The sequence below is a fragment of the Pyricularia grisea genome (assembly GCF_004355905.1).
Source record: "Pyricularia grisea strain NI907 chromosome Unknown Pyricularia_grisea_NI907_Scaffold_1, whole genome shotgun sequence".
NCBI lineage: Eukaryota > Fungi > Ascomycota > Sordariomycetes > Magnaporthales > Pyriculariaceae > Pyricularia > Pyricularia grisea.
Window position 1 is genome coordinate 6,380,117 of NW_022156716.1, and position 19,820 is coordinate 6,399,936.

A 19,820-nucleotide genomic window follows, 5' to 3' on the forward strand; every position below is an offset into this window, starting at 1 on the left:
GCAACTGTTCACACACACACACAAAAGTCACCACATTCCCTAGCTTCATTAAAAGACCTTCATACTTGCTCTTCTTTTGCAGCACCACTAAAACCATGTTCATACGGATCAATTTTTGTGTCAGCAAACTTCCTCGCAGAGACGCCCTGCTCAAATAAGACATCAAGCTCAGCATAAGTGCGACCCTTGGGTTCCGGTACACGGAAGAAGACCCAAATGGCGCTCAGGGCGGCGGTGCCGGCCCAGAAGAAGGCCGTCTTTGCGCCCCAGTTCCAGCCGGTGCTGGCGCTGCTCAGCTGGTAATTCGTCATGACGTTGACAAAGATGTTGCTGGCGTTGTAGGCGGCGCGGGCGAGGACGATGGTCTTTGCCTTGAGTCGCGTGCTCGACAGCTCCGAGACGAGAGAGTAGGTGACGGGACCGACGGTAAAGTCGTAGATGAAGGTGAAGACGATGAGCATGGCGCCGATGGCCCAGACCCCGGCGTTTGTGCCGGCAAAGGCGAGCCCGCCGACCACGAGGAGGATCAACAGCTGCGTGGTCAGGCCGGCAAAGTGGATGGTGCGGCGGCCGACGCGTGCCATGAGCAGCCAGCTCCCCGCCGTGCCGACCATGCCCAGCGCGTACTGGCCCATGGACAGCGCGAGCGAGTTGCTGGCGTCCATGCCGGCCTGGGTCAGGAAGTAGGAGAAGTAGCCCATCAGGTTCTGGCCGCCGAGCGTCTGCACCAGCCAGATGCCGACGACGACCTCTGTGCGGCGCAGGTCGACGCCCCTGAAGCAGTCGCGGAACCGCACTCCTTCCTTGAGGCGCCGCTCCAGCTCGTTGGTGTGCTCGATCATGGCGATGGTTTCGTCGGCGTCGAATCCCGGCTGGTTCGGGCTCGTGAGGCGGAGTAGGGATCGCTTCGCGGCGGCGCGGTCGCCGTGCCGCACGAACCACCACGGGCTCTCCGGAGCGAACCAGACGCCGATCAGGATGGGCACCGGCCAGACCCACTGCACGCCAAAGGGGATCCTGTAGGCCCACTCGTCGGCTCGGCGGATGCTGTTGTAGTTGACGGCCTGGGCGAAGAACTGCCCGATCACCCAGCACATGTTGATGAAGGTGGTCAGGTAAGGGCGCAGCGCGACGGGGGCCACCTCGGAAGCGTAGGCGGGGGTGACGGACTGGAAGGCGCCCCATGGTATACCGCAGAGGACCTCGCCGAGGACGAGGACCTCAACGTTGGGGGCGAAGAAGAGGACAAAGATGAAGGCTATCATGAGCACGAGGCCCGCCATAGTCGTCACCCTGTAGCCCCAGCGGTCCGAGGCCCAGCCGGCGAGGATCAAGCCCAGGATCTCGCCTGCTCGGGCGCCGTTGGACAGGCCGGACTGCCAGGCGGCGCTGATGACCCATTTGCCGGTGGTTGGGTTAAAATCGCCGTACTTTTGGTTGAAGACGGGAGAGTTGTACAGGGAGGACAGCAGGGCGAGGTCGTAGCCCTCCATAATCAGGGTTGAGGATAGAAGGATGGACCAGCCGATTGCTTTTGGGTAGGTCTTGATTGCGACCAAGAGGGTCATTTCCTGTTCCGAGGATGCGGCATGTTTGGCGTCGAGAGCCAGGGAGGAGGGGGAGGTGTTGAGGTCGACATTGTGAGGGGTTGCTATCGGCAGCGGTCCCTTTTCTGTGTCTCCACTAGCCGTAGTTTCTTGTTTGGAGGCCATTGTCGCGAATGTGTTTGTCCTGGTTGGACTGGTAGTGGTATTGGGGTGGTTGTACAAATGGTTGTACTGGTGTTAAGTCTTATTGAATATCAGTCGCCCTCCAAGGTAACCAAGGTAAGTACAAGATGGCCTCTAGGGGACGAATGCCTGACTTGTAGTAAGACTTGGCAGCCGCAAGACGGAATGTGGAATAAGCCTGGATCTAACTAGCAAATGACAAAAGGCGAGGCATCCCGTGGTATATAAGTGCTCCCCGAGTTTTGTTACTTAGCATGTCAAACTAAGTTAGCCATATCTTGGGTAGTGTGCTGACAAGGGTATACCCCAGACGATCCGGGGTTTGTCGATCGAGGCATGGTGTCAGCATCAGCTTGGGGAAATTCATTTTTGGCAATAGCTGCAGAGAAAATACTACGTAGGCGATGTTTCTCCATGAAAATTCGGCAGTCTGGTGGGGGCTGTTACATGGAGAGATGGGGAGGAGAATTATTTGGTAAAGCTGTGGACAGGGCGAGCGGAGTTGGTGTCGGAGTTGCCTCGAGAAGGAGCTTTGAGGGGTCGTACAACACAAGTTGGGTTTGGGTCCCGGTGGATGAGGTAATGGAGATGCAGGCAATTGATAGGTGGACAAAAGACGTACCTTCCTTGCTTTTTCATTCGTTACTAGGTTAGGTTAGGTTAGGTTGGTACCTGAACCTTTACTTCGGCTTTTTCATCTGCAGTTTACGGCTTCTCTTCGTATTGCTTGCCCACTATTTATCTCCATTCCTCCATTCATATCCAGGTTTGCTGTCGGAGCTTCGGCGGAGATGCTTATCATGGCGAAACTTTACGTCTCAAGGCGGCCGACCCTGAGTCAATACTGTTTTCATTACAACTTCTCGCCAGGTTAGATCAATGAAGAAAGAGCGAAGAGTGTCATCCAGACTCGTATTAAGTGACATCTTGGACTTTTTCATCATCCGCTGCCCTCTAGTTCTACTTGCTTCCCAACACTTCAACATTGCTAGTATAGCACTCGATCGACTACTCCTTTCGTTCTCAATATGGGTAGCGTTGCATTAGACCTAGAAACCGACCCCTCACATCGGCTGTATGGCAAGTCACCGTGGTGGAAAGATGCCGTCTTTTACCAAGTCTACCCAGCCAGCTTTGTCGACAGCGATCGGGATGGGTGGGGTGATATTCCGGGCTTGATCACGAAGCTCGATTACCTCGCTGAACTTGGCGTGGACTGCATCTGGCTATCTCCCGTCTTCGATAGCCCTCAAGCCGACATGGGATACGACGTCTCGGACTATCAGAGCATATACGCGCCTTATGGAACCGTTGCTGACGTTGACGCACTGCTTGCGGGCTGTCATGCCCGGGGGATGAAGCTAATTCTGGACTTGGTGGTCAATCACACGAGCGTCGAGCATTCATGGTTCAAGGAGAGCCGGAGCAGCAGGGCGAGCCCAAAGCGTCACTGGTACATATGGAAGCCGGCACGATATGATCCCATCACCGGTGAAAGGCTCCCTCCGACTAACTGGCGGGGCTACTTTGCCGGCCCAACTTGGACATGGGACGAACAGACGCAAGAGTATTACCTTCACCTGTATGCTCCCGAGCAGCCTGATCTGAACTGGGACAATAAAGATTGCCGACGAGCTGTCTACAGAGAGACCATGAACTTCTGGCTCGACCGTGGGGTTGATGGCTTTCGCATAGACACAGTCAACAAATATTCCAAGAGGGAGTACGTCGATGTCCCAGTGACGGATCCCAGCAGCTATACGCAGCCGGCTCCGGACATGTGGTGCAACGGCCCTTTAATCCATGAGTACATCCGAGAGATGGCAGCCGAAACACTCCACCGATATCCCAGTGCCGTTAGCGTCGGGGAGCTGAGTAACATGACCAAAGGCCCCTCGCAGGTCCTTGAATACGTGTCCGCGTCGCGTAGGGAGCTGGACATGATTTTTGAGTTCTCCGCTATCAGGTTAGGAACCGGAGACGGCTTTGGTGCTAAGTATATACACACTCCGTTCCCATTGTCACGCCTCAAGCGCATCACAGAAACCTGGCAGACCTTTATCGAGGGCACAGACGGCTGGACTACGGCCTTTGTCGAGAACCACGACAACGGCCGGGCCGTGTCCAGGTTTGGAGACGACCGCTCGCCCGAGGCTTGGCGGGCCAGCGCGAGATGTATTGCACTGTGGCAGGCTACGCTGACGGGAACCTTGTTCTTGTACCAAGGGCAGGAGATTGGGATGACCAACATGCCCGAGAATTGGGGCATTGAGGAGTACAAGGATGTTGAGAGCCAGGGCTTTTATAAGGAGGCGGCTGGAAGTGGTGATATGAACAGGATAAACAAGACGATGCATGGCCTGAGGATTCTTGCGAGAGACCACAGTCGACTACCAATGCGATGGGATGGTGGTGCACCCAATGCTGGATTTGGGCAGTCTAGAGATGACTGCAAGCCGTGGATGCGAGTTGTCCAAGACGCAGAATGTCGTGGCGGTGGTGCTGAGGTTAGCGTGGCCGCGCAGACTGGCAGAAAGGAGAGCGTTTTGGAGTTCTACCGACTTGTATTGGTGCTGAGGAAGAGACATCGGGAGCTGATGGTACATGGTACCTTCAGACTGCTGGATCCGGACAATGAGTACATCTTTGCGTATATCAAGCAGGAGGGTCAAGGGACCTACGCCAGGAGACATGACTGGAAAGCCAAAAAGTGCCTTGTCGTACTAAATTTCTCAGGTGAAGAACAAAAATGCGTCGATGTTGCCGCAGCGATGGGCTGTGGACTGGCCGAGGTACAATTACTGGTTGATACTATTGTGGGGGAACCTGAGGACGGACGGGTCACGGTGATACCAACACTTAGAGGGTGGGAAGGGAGAGTATATGTTAACTTTTAGCACTGCGAGCTGCTGTGTATCTAAACGCGGCGATTTAATTTTTCCAGCAAGGATACCATCTCAAGCAAGAAACAAACTGATCATCTCAACATGCGTAGCATCCGATACTTGCTGGACCCCTCTACTTACGATAATATGAGTATTTCTTTACATCCTCGACAATCCCCGAAATCTATCAATCATCCGTGGTGTTGAACGTTCAGGATACCCGTCTGTTCATTGGTGCGGTGATCTGCAGCCCAGGCCTTGACAGCGTCGTAGTCCTTGCAAACGTGACGCGACCCCATCACGCCCGGTTGGAACATGGTGTCGGGGATGACGTCAGGCCTGCCCTCGAGCGTCGTGTCGGCGTGGCACATGATGGTCAGGCGTAGGTACTCGAAGCAGTGACGGACGTGGGCCGGCATGGTGGTCTTGTTGCGGACCGCGTTGTTGTAGTCGGCCATGATGGTGTACTGTTTTCTCAGGGAGCTTTCTGTCAGCGGGGCTTTGCGTGATAACAAAGGGGAAGAAGAGAAGGAAGAGCTTCTATCAGAGTTGCGGAGGAGACCTACTAGGCAATGAATTTCGTGGAACACGGCAATCGCGTGAACCTCATGGCCTTCTGCGTCGCTCGAGGGTGGACTTAGTTGGTCTAGGCCGTGGGTTACATGTGTCCATCCTCTGCCCTCTGCGTAGAAAAGGTCAGTGAAAAACGAGGCTTTACTTCATGACTGAGGGGATGTATTTTCGATATTGAAGTGAGCTCGGACTTTCTACTTACTTGGAATCAGTTCGCTCCATCGCTCTCGAAGGCCGTCAACCTCAGCATCTGATGCTTCGGCAGCATCAACGGTAAAGTCTGGAACGTAGTCAAAGTACTTGATCGCGCTCGGGACTAAATCAATGGTTCTGCGTCAGTCTCATTCGTTGGAAAAAGATCCCGAGGTTCATACCGAGGGAATCACAAAATCTGGTGTTGGGTTTTTCACTCACAGGCCGGGACGTTCCCGGAGTGGTCACTACCGATAGCGACTCCGTGCAAACTCCGGCCTATATCTGCAAGTACAACCAAGGACGCAGCGGCAACGATGACCATCCAAACTAGCCGCATGATCCTTAAGAGCCAAACCAAGACCGTCGCTCCCGCCCGGTTGGAAGAACTCGTCCAAGGAAGATGCGAGCCCCTACGCGAGGCGGAGTCTTCTTCTGTCGTGGGCACGAATTCTGGCACGGCGCAAGAGAGAGGCGACCGGTCGCCCGCCTCGAGGTGCTCGTACTTGTAGGATGGCATGGCGAAAGTGCAAAATAATTTTTATTCTGGCGTTTATGACAGAATCGGTGTGCGATTGTAGTGTTCTTTTTACCGTGCACGAGAGCGCTTGTGGGATCGAGGACGAGGCATTGCTGCTTCTGTCATTTCAAAACAAAGACTGGGCGCTAATTGCCTGGTGGGCGAGTTTATTGTTCTTGTGTGCCACAGAGTTTGTCGCCCCTTGGCCGTTTTAAGGTCTGAATAGGGCGTTGGTTATTCATCTTGTTGCTGTCTATTTCGTTGCTGTAAGGGCAAGATCGTCGTGGTTCTTTGTATTGTTGGAAGCTGGTTCCAGTCAGAACGATGCTGATCATGTATGGAAAGGATGTGTCATTCGAATCATAATATAGAATCTGATGTGATTTGTTTTCTGTCTTGTGGCAGAAGTTCGACAAGTTATTACACAATTTCGAAAAGGGATGGAAGCCCATCACACACACGGATCATCCACACGTCGTCCCTTGCAGTAATCCATGTTCAGGCATGCATTAATTGGTTACCGGTCAGTTGTATTTTGGTGGCAATAAATCACCCAGCCCTCCCTACTTTCAGTGGGGTTAGGGGGCCGTATGCGGGGTACAGGGCCGCGAAGGCTCTGAAGGTTTCCAGTTGGAATGGACCTTGTCCTCGAACGCCATCCGTCGCATCTTGGGTTCTTTGTCTCCACTAGCAAATCGATTTATACAGTAATGGAGTCTCCCAAGCTCTTACTGAAGAAGAAAAGATGTAGGAACAAATGTTAGCAGCAAATCTCGAATGCAATATTATGAAAGCACATCAAAGTCAGGACATCCCAACTGGACATGAGGCTCTAACTGCGCGAGAACAAAAGCCCTGGGAAGCTGGACGACGCTCCGATAGCCACAAAAATGAAAATGACATCATCCCTTAAAAAGTGTGGCGGCTGCATATGATCGCGAAGGTGGATGTGACTTTTGCTGTGTGCATGTATATCGCCAAAGAATCTGCTCTATTTACGCCACTACAGAGTTGAAGTAGCCATGTAGATATTTTGCCCAAGTAACTAACCTGTAAACTTGGCGAGACAGGCAGATATTTCCGACAGCGCCAGCGCTTCTTTCACATGTGGTATTAGCCCGCCAAAATCTCAATTCTCACGAGCTGTGGCAACATAGACATCCACTAAGTACACCCATTCCACCTCCTTTGACTGCAGAAATGAACTCTTTTTTAACCAAGAAAGTATATGCTTGTGTAAGGGGTATCCATATATACAGCATGCATGGTTCCACGCCTCTACGCAGCTGATCACCTTGGACTCGAACCCAAATTGTACAGCCCGTCATGTGTCGGCAAAAATATCATCACCTTGTGACCATCCTGGGAGCTTTGAAAGCGGCTCCTCAGTATGGCCTTGCAGATAGCTGCGATTCTGAAGATCTGTTCTACAACTTCTCCTTTGACGAAAACATCGAGGCGGCAATCCCATTCTGAAGCTCCTTCCTCGGCGTTCCCCAGCGCACAATTACAGTCACTGTAGCCAGCTCACGCCCAGTTCCAACCACCACTGATATCTCCACGGTAAAAGACGCGACCACGGTCCGACGGAGACAAGCGCCACCTATGTTGTTGCCGCGACAGTACGGCAAAGAAGGCGACCGGATCTTTGGGAATGACGACTTTTTGGATGTACAAAAGTCGATATAAGTTGTGGGTCAATACCTGAATATCTCCATGGGCCAAACCGGATATACGGCGTCCGGTTTAACATCAATAAAACCAAAGGTACCCCTCATTTTGCCTCATATGTACAATAACAATAAGCTCTACTGGCTTCCACTGTAACTTTTACAAGCAAAAATCCAAAAACATACAACACCGAGGATTCCCCAGTGGTCACCCACCTGAGTACTAGTTCGGCCCTCACTGGTTTGACTAGGGGAGAGCGGACGGGATCCCGTATATTCCAGTGGGTATGGTCGTATGTGATAGATGACTCATATTTAGTTTATTATATCCGTAATAATAGGCAGCCCTTTAACATTGGGAGGCTGGCATTCAGTATCAACCTTTCGTAATGGCGGGTTTCATGCCTTGCATCTTTAATCCACACCCGGTCACTGCTTGCCTGATCGTCTCTGATAACGGATTGGTCAAGGAAAAGGCGTTATATTTGCAAGCGAAAATGGATCCTAAGCACACTTTTTGATTGGGCAGTATCCTGGCTGGTTGGGGCGTTGCCCGGCCGAATCTATAGCTGCAGCCTGCGAGAATTTCGAGATCCTCCCGGGAACAGATGTCACCGTCACAGAGACAGCCGTGGCTCATGTCACAAAGGTCTATGCCAGACGAACCTACACCCACGGCAGCCCGGTGAATGTTTACGACGATATAGTTGTAAAGAAGGTACACCCTCGATTCGGGTGACACGAGCCTGTTCCCGGAACTCAGCCCGGATGAATCCGGCGCTCTGACAAATTTGAGATGCCGATCTCGAGGTTTGGCAAAGTTCTACTTCATGGCCAGCTCAGATGCGGGCACAGACGGCGAATACTCAAAGGCTCAGACGGAATGCCAGGATGTATGCACAGCGATCGACGACTGCAAAGTCTACTTTGTCGTCGCCCTTCAGTATAGACTTTTCGGAAGCGACTTGAGAGTATACTGCGAGATTGGCGGCGGGCCTTTCGATGCAAGCGCAATGAGTTCAACCAGCTCGGCCGTGTTTAGTGTCGGTTACGAGCTTGTGAGAACAAATACGTCGCAGCTACCAAGTGCAATCTGCACGAAGAGGAGAGGGGACAGGGAGCGTCGTAGGGCATAGTTCGTAATATGAAGGTGGGTGTTGAGGAGGACATGAGGGGATTCGCTGATGATTGGTATGGTCACCGAAGGGTTCTTGGAGGCGATTAGGCGAGACGCATGTCTGGTGACGTAGAAAATGTCTCGATGTTATTTAATCCCATAATATTTAATCTTGGTATCCTCGAGACTAAAATCTCAACCTGGTGTTTTTATTAGCTGCACATACCCGAGGAAAAAAGAAGCATTAAAATGCAGACAAAGAAGCTTCCCAAGAGAAGTGCCAATCAGATACTCCTTGCCATGCCATGCCATGCAGTATTCATACAACATTATTCATGTAAAAGAAAGAGACGACAAAGAAAACCCCGAAACGAGTTGCTATTACTGTCCATCTCACCAGGCATTGCTCTTGTCCTCTCTTCCCCTCTCATTCCTGAACCCGAAAGTGCGGCAAAGCCGTCTCCAAATGCGTCCTAAGTAGCCCATCATAGACCTCAGCCCCGCCAGGCAGATCCGAGACGAGACCCCAAACAAAACGGAGATCCTCCTCGTAGACGTGCAGACTATCGCCACTATCGCCGCCCACGAGCGGCAGCGCCAGCACGTCCACCATGGAGCAGGCAATATCGTACAGCTTCTCCGTCATGCCGACGCCGTGCACGGCCAGTGCGTCGGTGGCGAGCTCATCTAGTGTGGGCCGCGCCTGTCGTACCGCGTCGAGCGGGTATCGGTATGTCGTGGTGCTGGGGTACCAGGGGGTTGGGCGGGCTTCCTCGTCTTGTCGTTGTTGTTGAAGATCCCGGTGCTCGTTCTGGTTCTTGAGCTTGGTATCTTGTTTTTCGTCCATTTTAATTTGGTCGTCGTCTACGGTGAGGTTAGTGAGGAGGCCCAGTCGGAGGCGCAGCTGCCACACGATAATTCGCAGCCAGAGCTGCGTGACAACCAGGTTCGACTTCTGGGTCTCTTCGAGGTCTTCAACGTCGTCAGGTACGGCTTTGCTCAGCTGCCTGTCTATGCTGCTCAGAAGAAGCGCTGTGGCTGACTGCGTGGAGGCGGGCTGCTGCTCGCTGGTTCGGCCCTCCTCGTCGAGGAGCAGGCCAACAAAGGTCGTGTTGAATGGCGCAAACAGTGCAGCAAGGCTCCAGAAGCCGGTTAGCCTGTCAAAGGGCTCGATAGATGTGCGACCTGGGGCGGCGAGTTGTTGGAGCTGCCGCTGCTGGTTCTGCAGCCGCGGGGACGAGGGGGTGATGTACAGCGTGATGGGCCGCCGGTAGCGGATGGCGTGGGAGCGCTCCGAGATGAGCAGCAACCAGAAGAGTCTGTCCTGCACGCCCGCCGAGGCAGTTTTGTACATTGGAGATACACCTCTGTCGGAGCCACCGCTGTTTGTGTTGTGATTGTTGCTGCTGCTGCTGCTGAGTAGCAGGTAAGCAGTCGTGGCTTCTCTCAGGAACGTAAAGGCCCGGCTGTGATGGGACATGGCAGAGTGGCATGCATAGATGAAAAATGTCAGCAGAACGCGCTCGAGAGTCGGAGTGGCTTGGGCGCGCGACACGTGGTGATACGCCCGGAGAGCCTCCCTGAAAAGCTCACTGCCATGCATCGTAGTGGTGACCTCATCGGGCAGCTCAAAGGGGAGGGCGCCGTTGCGGTCGACCTGGAGTAGAACCATGCCACAGACGGCATGGAGCATCCCGTAAGCTTCGACAGAGGGTACAGTCTCTGCAGGCTGAGAAGCGGTCTTTTGCAACTTGTCAATATAATCTGCCGTCAGTACCGGGACGGTTGGCTGCATGCGTGAGAGGAAGCGTAAAAGACAGTGGGGCATGAGTTGGTCCATCAGCAAATCAGTCCGCCGTCCAAAGGCTGGGGGTATCTCGGCCGAATGACTTCGCCCGGAACGACCGCCATCATCGGCGATGGAAGCGGTGGATGGTGATAGTGATGACGACTGGTCGTTACAGTAATCGCCCAAGCCGACGGCGAGGCAGCGTTGGCACGGTCTGCTCTGACTGCATCCCTTCTGCAGTCGTTTGCAGCGTGCACACGCGCGAGACACCTGAAAGCGCTTCTCCTTGCGGATGCGCAGGGCCGATGGCTGGGAAGTGATTGGGCTCGGAGAAGTGGGCGGAGCGGCACGCGTGTCATTCTCTGTACCCCGCTGTTGATCGTGATCAGAGCTTGGCGATGGAGGGAGTCGCTGCATGACGACGGTTCATTGTGGAATGATTAAGAAAAAGAAGAAAAAAAAATGAAGAAAAAAAGGAGTTATTGGATTGCTTGGAATTGACCCGTGTGCAAATATTAAAATTGAGAAATACTGGTTCTGAAAATGAAACATGTGAATGAGGCGAGTAAACATGCGAGCTCCGTCTGCGGAATCTCGCATGTTCCCAGCACACGTTGGTTAAAGTGAACGGAAGCTGAATGTGACACGCTGAAATGAGCTTCAAAATCATTTCTTGAGGCGACCCTACCCCTGCCAAGCATTGGGTTTTAACGGGTCACGTGGATCCTCGATCACATCCATCCCATACAAACTCCACCGTGTTAACAGCAAGCTTTGACTGCATTTGCTGTTGAAAACACAAGTAGTGTGATTTTTGAACCTCGTAAATTAAAACGTCTTTGTTTGTATTTCGATTTGACAACCAAACATGATGCTCGGCCTTCTAGTTTGACAAGCTTTATCGCGGGCAAAGCAAGGATCTAATAATCTATAGTTCCCCAAAACGTGTATAATGTAAATAAACCAGCCAACATATCCGCGTATTCCTCGGCCACACGGGGTTTCTTCATTATGCAAAAAATCACAAGAAACATCGACTAGCCTAGTCGCAGAACACCTAATATGACACCCCATGTTAATTCTTAGTGGTGGGAGTTAGCACAACCTCAAGTGGAAGCCTTGCCCAGACAAGGAATAGATTCTTTTGTTTGTCCACCCAATTTCTAGGGTCTTCCTTCATGCCAGCGCCAATCATGTGCATGTCAAAGTTGTAAATCATCCGAGCCATGACAAGTCGAAGCTCCATGATTGCTAGTCTGTGTGGTTTGGTTTTTCAATGAATTGTCAGCAATACTCTGCATGTTCGCTTTTGCTATTTTCCAGACGCCAGCGTCAAGTAAAAAAAAGTTAGCAAACTGGAAGCATTTTACCCACCCTCTGCCTATACAATCTCGACTCCCAATGTGGAAAGGATTAAACGCCTCACGAGCATCATTGGCGTACTCGGGATCTCCAAGCCACCTCTCGGGATGGAACTCGTCGGCTTTGTGCCACAAATTTGGATCTCGGTACACGCCATAGGGCCAGATTCCCACGACGGTCTGGAGGCAAATGTTTGCAAAGAGTTAGTTGTCAACACCAGCCACAAGCGGTCTAGCAAAAAAAAAAAAAAAAAAAAAAAAAAAAAAAAAAAAAAAAAAAAAAAAAAAAGGACAAAAAGTACGATCTGACCTTTGGAGGAATTGGAATGCCGCAGATGATGTCGTTGTCGCCGGTTATTCTGAGAGACGCACAGCCAGGTTGAGGATATAGCCTCATCACCTCGTCGGTGCAGGCACGGAGGAAAGGTAGGCGACTCTCGACCCTTTCCCAATTAATCTCAGCGTCGGAAGAAAATGCCGAACGAACTTCCTCCTTGGCTTTGGCCATCGCTGCTGGGTTCTCGAGGAGGAACGAGGTCACTCCGCTGAGAACCCCGGCTGTTGTTTCGGACCCGGCTCAGACCATGACGATGGCATGCGGTATCAAGTCGTCGATGGTCCATTTCTGTCAAAGTCATTTTGTTGGCATATTTAGCATCATGTGCTTCGAGCAAATTCTTCCAAGCTTATCTTTCTGGTTTCGAAACGCAAACTCACCCATTCATCCATCTTAGCGATCAACGGTGCCACCAAGTCTAGCCTGTCCATCCCGTACTTGATCCGCCGCTCCAAGATCGGCTCCAGGATTTTCTTCTGCGCCGCGAATCCGCTCTTTGCCAGGCTGTCGATCAAGAAGTTGAGGACGTCACTCAAGATCGGATACATGTTGATAGCCATGAGATAGGACATCACGGCCGCGGTCTCGCAGATTTCGCGGATCCAGGGGTGAAACTCGGAGCCCTTGGCGCACCCAAACGACTCCCCGAAAACCAAGTCCCCAATGATATCAAAGACGATGAAGCGGTACCAGACCTCCATGTTGACAATGGTGCCGCGCTTCTCCCGCAGCTTCTGGATAAACTCGTCAATGTGGCTGGACACGACGTGCTCCTGCGCCCTGAGGGAGGCGTCTGAGAAGCCAGGCCTCATGGCCTTGCGCAGCATGCGGTGTCGAGACTTGTCGGTCGTGTTCTGGACGTGCGTCGGCATGAATTTGGGCACGCCGAAAATCCCGGCCCACTTCTTCAGGTCCTTACTACCGCCGCCCATGATGTCGTTCCAGGCCTGCGGGTCCCCAAAGGAAAGCTCGCCTGGCGCGAGGCGGACTACGTCACCGTATTCTCGGTGCAGTACAGCCACGTGTCGAACCAGGTCCCCACGGATCCAGTGGTACGTATAAGGGATGCGAGATATCGCGTGCGACTTGGGCCCGGGGAAGGTGTGGAGTGGGTGGAAAAGGATGTTGTAGACTGCAGTGCATGCAAAGATGGCTCCCGTGGCCAAGGCGAGGTAGAGAAGGATCTCTCTCCAACTTGTTGGAATAATCACAGGCATCATGTGGTATGCGAGGGGGTATAAAGAACTTGGGTTAAGAATAATGTTTTTGTGCATGATGCCCAGGTAGCTGAAGTTGATGCATCGCTGCTTTATATGTAGTTTAATAGCTACAGAATAACATAAGCTTTTACCAGATACATATAGGCAGGTTACAGGTAAAGTTATCAGACACTGGAACAGTGTTGATAGATGGGACGTATTTCTTTTTGGTAGATATCTTGGCTTTATCCACATTTAACTGTGTAGGGCTATCGAAATTTGAAATTGCCCATGAAGCTTGCCTAAAATGACATTTATGATTCTAGGTATCGGATGGTGATGTCTAAAAAGAGATCCCTGGGCTTGCTTTCATTCAATTTTGGATATTCGTGGGTGCTTCAACGACAATGTATGGTAATTCAGATGAAAGGGGCCCAACATCATGGATATAAAAAGAACGCCGATCATTTATCACCAACTCTGCTTTTCTAAGATTTTTAGCGGCCCATGCAAAGATATACATGCTAACCATTTGCAGACGATTTTCTTTTCTAACCTTGTCCCTTTTCATTTTCGCCACGATCCATCTGATACTATTACTGCCTATTCTGTCTTTCATTTCCCCAATGCGATGAAATGACTGCGGGGTGAGTGAGAAAAGGTTACCTAGGTAAGCACTTTAAGGTCTTCCTAACGATACTCTTATTTCCGTGTCCAGAGGCCGAAATTTTGACGGCACATCGCTCATTGGAAAACCTCATGAGCCGCATTTGAACTTATTGGATGAAACTTTGGTGCAAACCAAGAAACCGAACACGTGAAAAATGAAGCGGTGAGGCAAGTGGGTGCAAAACCAAGCAGTTCCGAGCGTAATTTGCTTTATAGCCTCTGTACGCAGGGCTAGGTATATTAATATATGATAACATGTCGGGCGAAAGCCGTCGGTCCCTGGTGCTGAAATCAGGCAAAGTTTAGGGAAATTTTGGTGTTCCCTGCTTTTTGGTTCACGTCCCGTTGGGAGCAACCAGACCGATCTATGTTTGGGATGTCAAAGCCCCACATGTCACTGCTACACCAACCTCCGCTCCGATGGCACAGTGCCGAGGGATTGTGTAAGATCAGGGCTTTCATTTTTCTTGTGGCATACTAATTGAGGATATAGTAGGTATGAACATTGATCTTACCCTCTCTACCCTGTGTTTAGCTTTGTCCAACCATCTTCTCACGCACAAGCAGGAACATATTCGAGCTTTATCCAAGAGTATAGAGTCAAGAGGATGGAATAGCACGCGTTTCAGTCCTGGAAACGCCAGAGCCAGCAAGTCACAAAGGTCACCTGTGTAAATTTGGACCTACAAGCTATTCTAAGATTGCCAATAACAGTTCATACATCAGTAGGAGGAGATTCGCAGGAAAACCATAGAGTTCAAGCCAAAAACAGACAATCTGAGCATTCCAAAACAACAGACCACGCATTTGCTGTATCAACGAAAGTCTGCTAGGAGGTCAGGAGAACTGTATAGACAGTATAGTCTCCAAAAGGGTGTATTTTAAAGTCAACATGTGATTCAAATAGGAACCGACGCTGAGTTCGCCGGTGAGATTTTTCAGGATTGGAATCTGGATTAGTATACTATCATAAGTCCTAAGAAGAAGAAAAGAAAAAGAAAAACAATTCCGTTTCCATGGAGATGACAGAAAGTCAGATCTCAGCCCTATGTGGCTTGCTGGCAGATAATTAAGTTTCAAAATTGACATCCGAAAACGAAAGTGTGCTCAAAACTAACCTGACGTCAAATGAAAAGCGGGAAATGAATCCGCACCTATCCTGGCAAATCACAGTGCTAATAGGTCACTGTCGGTAGGAGACTTCCTGGAAAATAAGATGGGATAGCGGCTCGAGTCTTATCAATTACTGATCGCATCCGCGTTCTGTATCTAGGGTTTTGAAAAAGCTTGCACACTGGCAACAGGAGAGCTACTGATGGCGGCGTTTTGATGACCCGGTATTCTTTCGAATCAAGTGCCTAAGTATTCAACTCCATGTGTTTGGATTCGAAAGCTGGTAGGTTAGTCAGAGTCAACTTGCGGTAGGGTAGAAACCACTTGCAAAAGAAACATGAAATGCCGGTCCCAAGTAGCGGCAATCTATGTACGACCTGTTGCGTCCACAAAGGCAAGCAGGCTGGAAATCTGTCGTCATATTTACGGGAATACCCAGCCCTCAGAATATGTTGTTCAAAAAAGATGAGAATTTAATAGCTTTAACCTAGAGATAACGTCCCACTCTAGTTACATGTCCATTGCTAACGTATATCGACGTTCCAATTTGATTATGCGGCCTTTAAAAAGTATCATCCCCATGCAACTCCTTCATTTACGTGAAAACTTTCGACAAAGTTTTAACCATTGCAGTGGCAGAGATGATGATCGCGATGGCATTTAGGGCAATACCCTGGGTCTTCGTCATGGGCGCGGGCCGAAAGGCGGTTGGCAGAGCTATTGTCAACATGACAAATGCAAGGCCTGCCGGATTTCGTTTGCCCAAATTTGGTCTTGATAGGGCCGACAGTCCCTTTCTCGTTGGAGGTGGTATCGAGAGTGTGGACATGAGCAGGTCCGTTGGCATTAGGACTCCGGGCGGCGAGGTTGTTGCCGCTAGCCTCAGCTTGGGCGAACACCGGTATATTGCAACCAGCGATAGCCATAAGGCGCAAAAAGTTGGAAATATGCATTTTGAAAGTTGTGACCAAAGAGAGAAAGAAAAGATAGTGTAAAAATAATGTAGAAAACAGATGCTGATGGAGAGAACGGAGAGAAAAGTAGAGGGGGAAAGAGGAAAAACTTCTCTTATATAGTTTGAACAAGGCTTTGAAATTGGTTGAATGTTGGATACGTTTTTCTGTCACCTCCAAACTTGGATACAAGCTCCAGTTTTGGATCGTCATCACAACAAGAAATGATTTAGAATATACAATACCAGTACGTGAGGCTAGAAACATAACAAGGTAGCATACTGCTTTAATTTACCAAAAATACACATCATTGATTCTTATTTTTTTCTATTCCATTATGCCTTGTCAACAACAGTAGGTGATCGATCGACCTGTAGAAACTCAATTACCCCGGCACTACTTGCAATGGTTGGTAGAGAACTCCGTAGATTCTGTGTATTAATGCATACCTTCAAGTAAGCTTAGCTTGGTGTCTAAGGCAGTTCCGCTTCACACTGAATCCATGCAAGGAGATCCGGTGATCGATATGGTGGTGATCGTCATCGCACGCATCCCAACTAAGCCGGACTCGCAGGCGACCTACCCTCACTTAAACTAACGGCGTCTGAAAGTTTTCCAATAAAATACGCCAGAAGAATGCTTTAATAAATTAAACTTGGGTCGAATGTGATGATTTGACTGTCCTAGCCTGAAAAGAATCCATCTTCCCATACAGTTTATAAATATCACAAAAGGTATGAGTCCGTTTAATTTCAGATTCTATATTCTTGCTTTTTCCTTCGCTGAATTCCCTCTCTTTACTGTTCTCTTCGATTCTTACATGACAGCATATCTAACGAAAACAAGGATGGCTTATAAAGATCCTATTATCGGCAGGGTATGTGAGGTTCCCAAGTAAAACAGAGTTACGTCATCGATTTTGAACAGATATAATTAACCCTCTTAAATGTAATTTTAAAACAAACAAAGCACCCCGGACTCCGTAAAATAACAAAGATCTCAGCACTTCTCGTACTTTGCAAGCTTAGGCAAAGATTATAGGCAGGAGTTAACAGTGGAGAAAGTATAAACTAGCTGAAAAGAATCGTATGTAGCTATAGGATAAGTTGATGTACTTTCAATACGGACTTGTATGTGTTTTTGGGAAGCATCGGAGGTAATACTTAGGGCCTTTAAAATTTAAATATATCTACAGGATAAGCTCTAGTACTTATACACACGAAAGTTTATCCGTTTTGTGTGTGTGTGTGTGTGTGTGTGGGTGGGGGACACTTCGGGTACTTGATGCTTCCCGCGAACGAATCAAGTTGGTGAAGTTCCACGCATATACAGACGCTTCCAGAGGATAAAATCCTTCGCCCGGCTCCTTGGTAGCTGTAAAATTCCGCATTGTATTTGCATTACTAAAAGAAAAACTAAATTTGATACTTTTTTAGATGAAATCGAAATGGTCTCACCGGTATAAGTAGGAAGAGAATCTGCTCGAACGTGCACATGGTTGGGCTTGACTAGCATACTGTCGGAGTTTATTTCAAGAAAAATTGGATTTATTAAATACGAGGTGGATAATATGGTAGTATGCATACAAAGAAAACTCCATCAAAATGGAAGGGTAATATCTACGAATAATTTATAAACAATATCAAATAAGAGTTTTGAGCCGTATTCCCGGTCAGTAACCCAACCTAAAGCCGTCTAACTGACTCTATTATGGACGTCTATATACCTACTTGTTTATACAAAGGAATGCATGAGCTCTCTGGACAGTGCAACACTGCTGAGGAAGTGGTCCCCAGTCCTATACAAAAACAATACTTGAAGCCCTCCCTTACAATCGCTTAGCCAGCTTTGACTTGATGTACGAATGTTTAGGTTGAGTGGCAGTCAGCAGATTCTTTCAGACGAGCCGGGGGTACCATGGATGGGTTAAAATTCCAAGTTCCAAACCAGCAAGAGTCAGGAGCACTCTCATTTGCAGACAGGTTAGCCTCTTACCGAAGCACTGTCATGGCTCGAAACCAAAGGAACTTATGAGACCCACCGCAACATCGCATGTTTCTTTGTCTTTCTTGATCCGCCCAGAGCCACATTTGTAGCATGAGAAACTGTATCTTCTTGTCCAGCCAGGCCTAGCGACCGCACTCTCTACCGCACAACTCGGAGCGGATGGGTTGCAAGATGGGAAAGGCCGGTGTCAGGAGTCTCTGCCCCAGGCACGGCATGAAAATTGTAGGGTTCTTGGGCATGTGATGACCAAGCACGACCGTTTCGACGAGGTAAGTTACCTGTTGCTTCCGGATCACCATCCAAAACGAAAATCGCTGCGTGGTGTACAGTAAGTCTGCTGGCCGGACTCTGTCATTGCGAGGTCAACAATGACAAGCTTCTGTTCATTTCCCCACAACAAGGATTTCGTGAGTCTGTGAGCAGAACAATTTGCCTACCTCTGGTCATCAATTCTTTGCCAATTCATTCATCCTGCAACGACCTTTGGGGCAATAATTGACGTGGTTCTTTACCGTCAAGCAGGTCGCAGCTCATTTCCGATCCTCGATTCACTCGCCAACCATGGGTTTATCCTCCGCGAGAGCAAGTGCTAGAAAGTATCTAAAAGAGCCTTCCCGTCAACACCACTGGCCCACTCGAGTCAACCACAGCCCGCGGGCTTGTCATGTTGAACACTCGAGACAACAATACGATGCACCTCGACGACATCGATAGGCGTAATGGTAAGATAGAGCGTACGGCTTTTTCAAATAACTGGTCACCAATAATCAATAAAATGCTGATCACAGTTTTCCCCCTTTCTCATTCTAGTCATCCAACGCGACGCCAGCTTGAGTCGCCCCGACCTCGGTGTGGGCGACTCAAGACCATCCAACCCGACCATTTGTGCCACTTCAGTTGTTTTCTAGCCGGATCAGGTCACCAGCAGATCACGGCCGCCGCGGCCTCCAACCCTAAATTCTCCCTAAGCGAACCCCAGGAGGCCGTTGCCATCAACGCACTCAGCAACATAATGCTCGCGTTTGGCGACGGCACAGTCAACATCATAACGAACAAGATGTGGGTCAGGGTGCGGTTTGGCAAGCAAGAGCATTCCTCCCTGGCCTACAACAAACAGAAAAGAAAACACCTCATTCGATCCTCGTTGACTGAGTGTTAAAATCGATAGATCAAGAGCGTCTCCCGTTCGCCGAGGGATAGTAACAGCAAGAGCTGCTAATTCAGTCATCCATAACCGCAGAGCTTAACAAAAAGTTCAAGGGAGCCATGCCAAAGCAACGCCCAGGACATCCCGCTACTCCACCGGCCACTCCCACTGCTGATTCAAACGACAAAAAAAAAGAGCGACATAAGTAGAAGCCATGACTCTAGTTATTGTGAGAAGCGTCCACAGTCGGGCTATAGAGATATGGAGCCATGCGGCGGGGATATCGGATCCATGGCCAGATGATGTAGAATGCGGTGCTTTCTGGCTACGTACATTTCTTTAAGGGGCTCGAAGGCCATATCACGAGTGCAGATTTCAAACATCTAGACACGGGCTTCCTCCAAGTCATTGTGATCAGATGTATGTTACGACAACATTACTAGTAATTTTCCTTGTGAGAAATGAGGAACACCATGCTTATCCAAGATGGTTTACTGTGTTTTTTGGTCCTACTGAGCTGATGCAAAGGGGTTGATCCAGTGCGTGTCCTACGAAGAT

The 19,820-nt window shown here is 49.8% G+C and overlaps 8 protein-coding genes across 8 annotated transcripts; 3 read left to right on the forward strand and 5 right to left on the reverse strand.

Annotated features, from left to right (window-relative positions):
• Positions 1-59: 59 nt before the first annotated feature.
• Positions 60-1,712, reverse strand: PgNI_01981 (uncharacterized protein; the record flags this gene model as incomplete). The annotated part of the gene is made up of 1 exon (XM_031122052.1): positions 60-1,712. The coding sequence occupies one exon, from the start codon at positions 1,710-1,712 to the stop codon at positions 60-62; it is 1,653 nt and encodes a 550-aa protein (XP_030986044.1).
• A 771-nt stretch (positions 1,713-2,483) lies between these two features.
• On the reverse strand, positions 2,484-5,900 carry PgNI_01982 (uncharacterized protein; the record flags this gene model as incomplete). The annotated part of the gene is made up of 4 exons (XM_031122053.1): positions 2,484-5,082; positions 5,182-5,297; positions 5,391-5,504; positions 5,603-5,900. The coding sequence occupies 4 exons, from the start codon at positions 5,898-5,900 to the stop codon at positions 4,807-4,809; spliced, it is 804 nt and encodes a 267-aa protein (XP_030986047.1). The 3' UTR covers positions 2,484-4,806.
• PgNI_01983 (uncharacterized protein) lies at positions 2,759-4,627 on the forward strand (the record flags this gene model as incomplete). Its single annotated transcript, XM_031122054.1, has 1 exon — positions 2,759-4,627. The coding sequence occupies one exon, from the start codon at positions 2,759-2,761 to the stop codon at positions 4,625-4,627; it is 1,869 nt and encodes a 622-aa protein (XP_030986046.1).
• Positions 5,901-8,400: 2,500 nt separating the features above from the next.
• PgNI_01984 (uncharacterized protein) lies at positions 8,401-8,699 on the forward strand (the record flags this gene model as incomplete). Its single annotated transcript, XM_031122055.1, has 2 exons — positions 8,401-8,628; positions 8,658-8,699. 2 exons carry the CDS (start codon positions 8,401-8,403, stop codon positions 8,697-8,699), a joined length of 270 nt encoding a protein of 89 aa, XP_030986049.1.
• A 415-nt stretch (positions 8,700-9,114) lies between these two features.
• PgNI_01985 (uncharacterized protein) lies at positions 9,115-10,893 on the reverse strand (the record flags this gene model as incomplete). Its single annotated transcript, XM_031122056.1, has 1 exon — positions 9,115-10,893. One exon carries the CDS (start codon positions 10,891-10,893, stop codon positions 9,115-9,117), a length of 1,779 nt encoding a protein of 592 aa, XP_030986048.1.
• Positions 10,894-11,551: 658 nt separating this feature from the next.
• On the reverse strand, positions 11,552-12,345 carry PgNI_01986 (uncharacterized protein; the record flags this gene model as incomplete). The annotated part of the gene is made up of 3 exons (XM_031122057.1): positions 11,552-11,732; positions 11,851-12,017; positions 12,148-12,345. 3 exons carry the CDS (start codon positions 12,343-12,345, stop codon positions 11,552-11,554), a joined length of 546 nt encoding a protein of 181 aa, XP_030986051.1.
• Positions 12,346-12,414: 69 nt separating this feature from the next.
• On the reverse strand, positions 12,415-13,391 carry PgNI_01987 (uncharacterized protein; the record flags this gene model as incomplete). Its single annotated transcript, XM_031122058.1, has 2 exons — positions 12,415-12,462; positions 12,555-13,391. The coding sequence occupies 2 exons, from the start codon at positions 13,389-13,391 to the stop codon at positions 12,415-12,417; spliced, it is 885 nt and encodes a 294-aa protein (XP_030986050.1).
• A 5,415-nt stretch (positions 13,392-18,806) lies between these two features.
• On the forward strand, positions 18,807-19,274 carry PgNI_01988 (uncharacterized protein; the record flags this gene model as incomplete). Its single annotated transcript, XM_031122059.1, has 3 exons — positions 18,807-18,837; positions 18,926-18,964; positions 19,024-19,274. The coding sequence occupies 3 exons, from the start codon at positions 18,807-18,809 to the stop codon at positions 19,272-19,274; spliced, it is 321 nt and encodes a 106-aa protein (XP_030986043.1).
• Between the last annotated feature and the right edge of the window lie 546 nt (positions 19,275-19,820).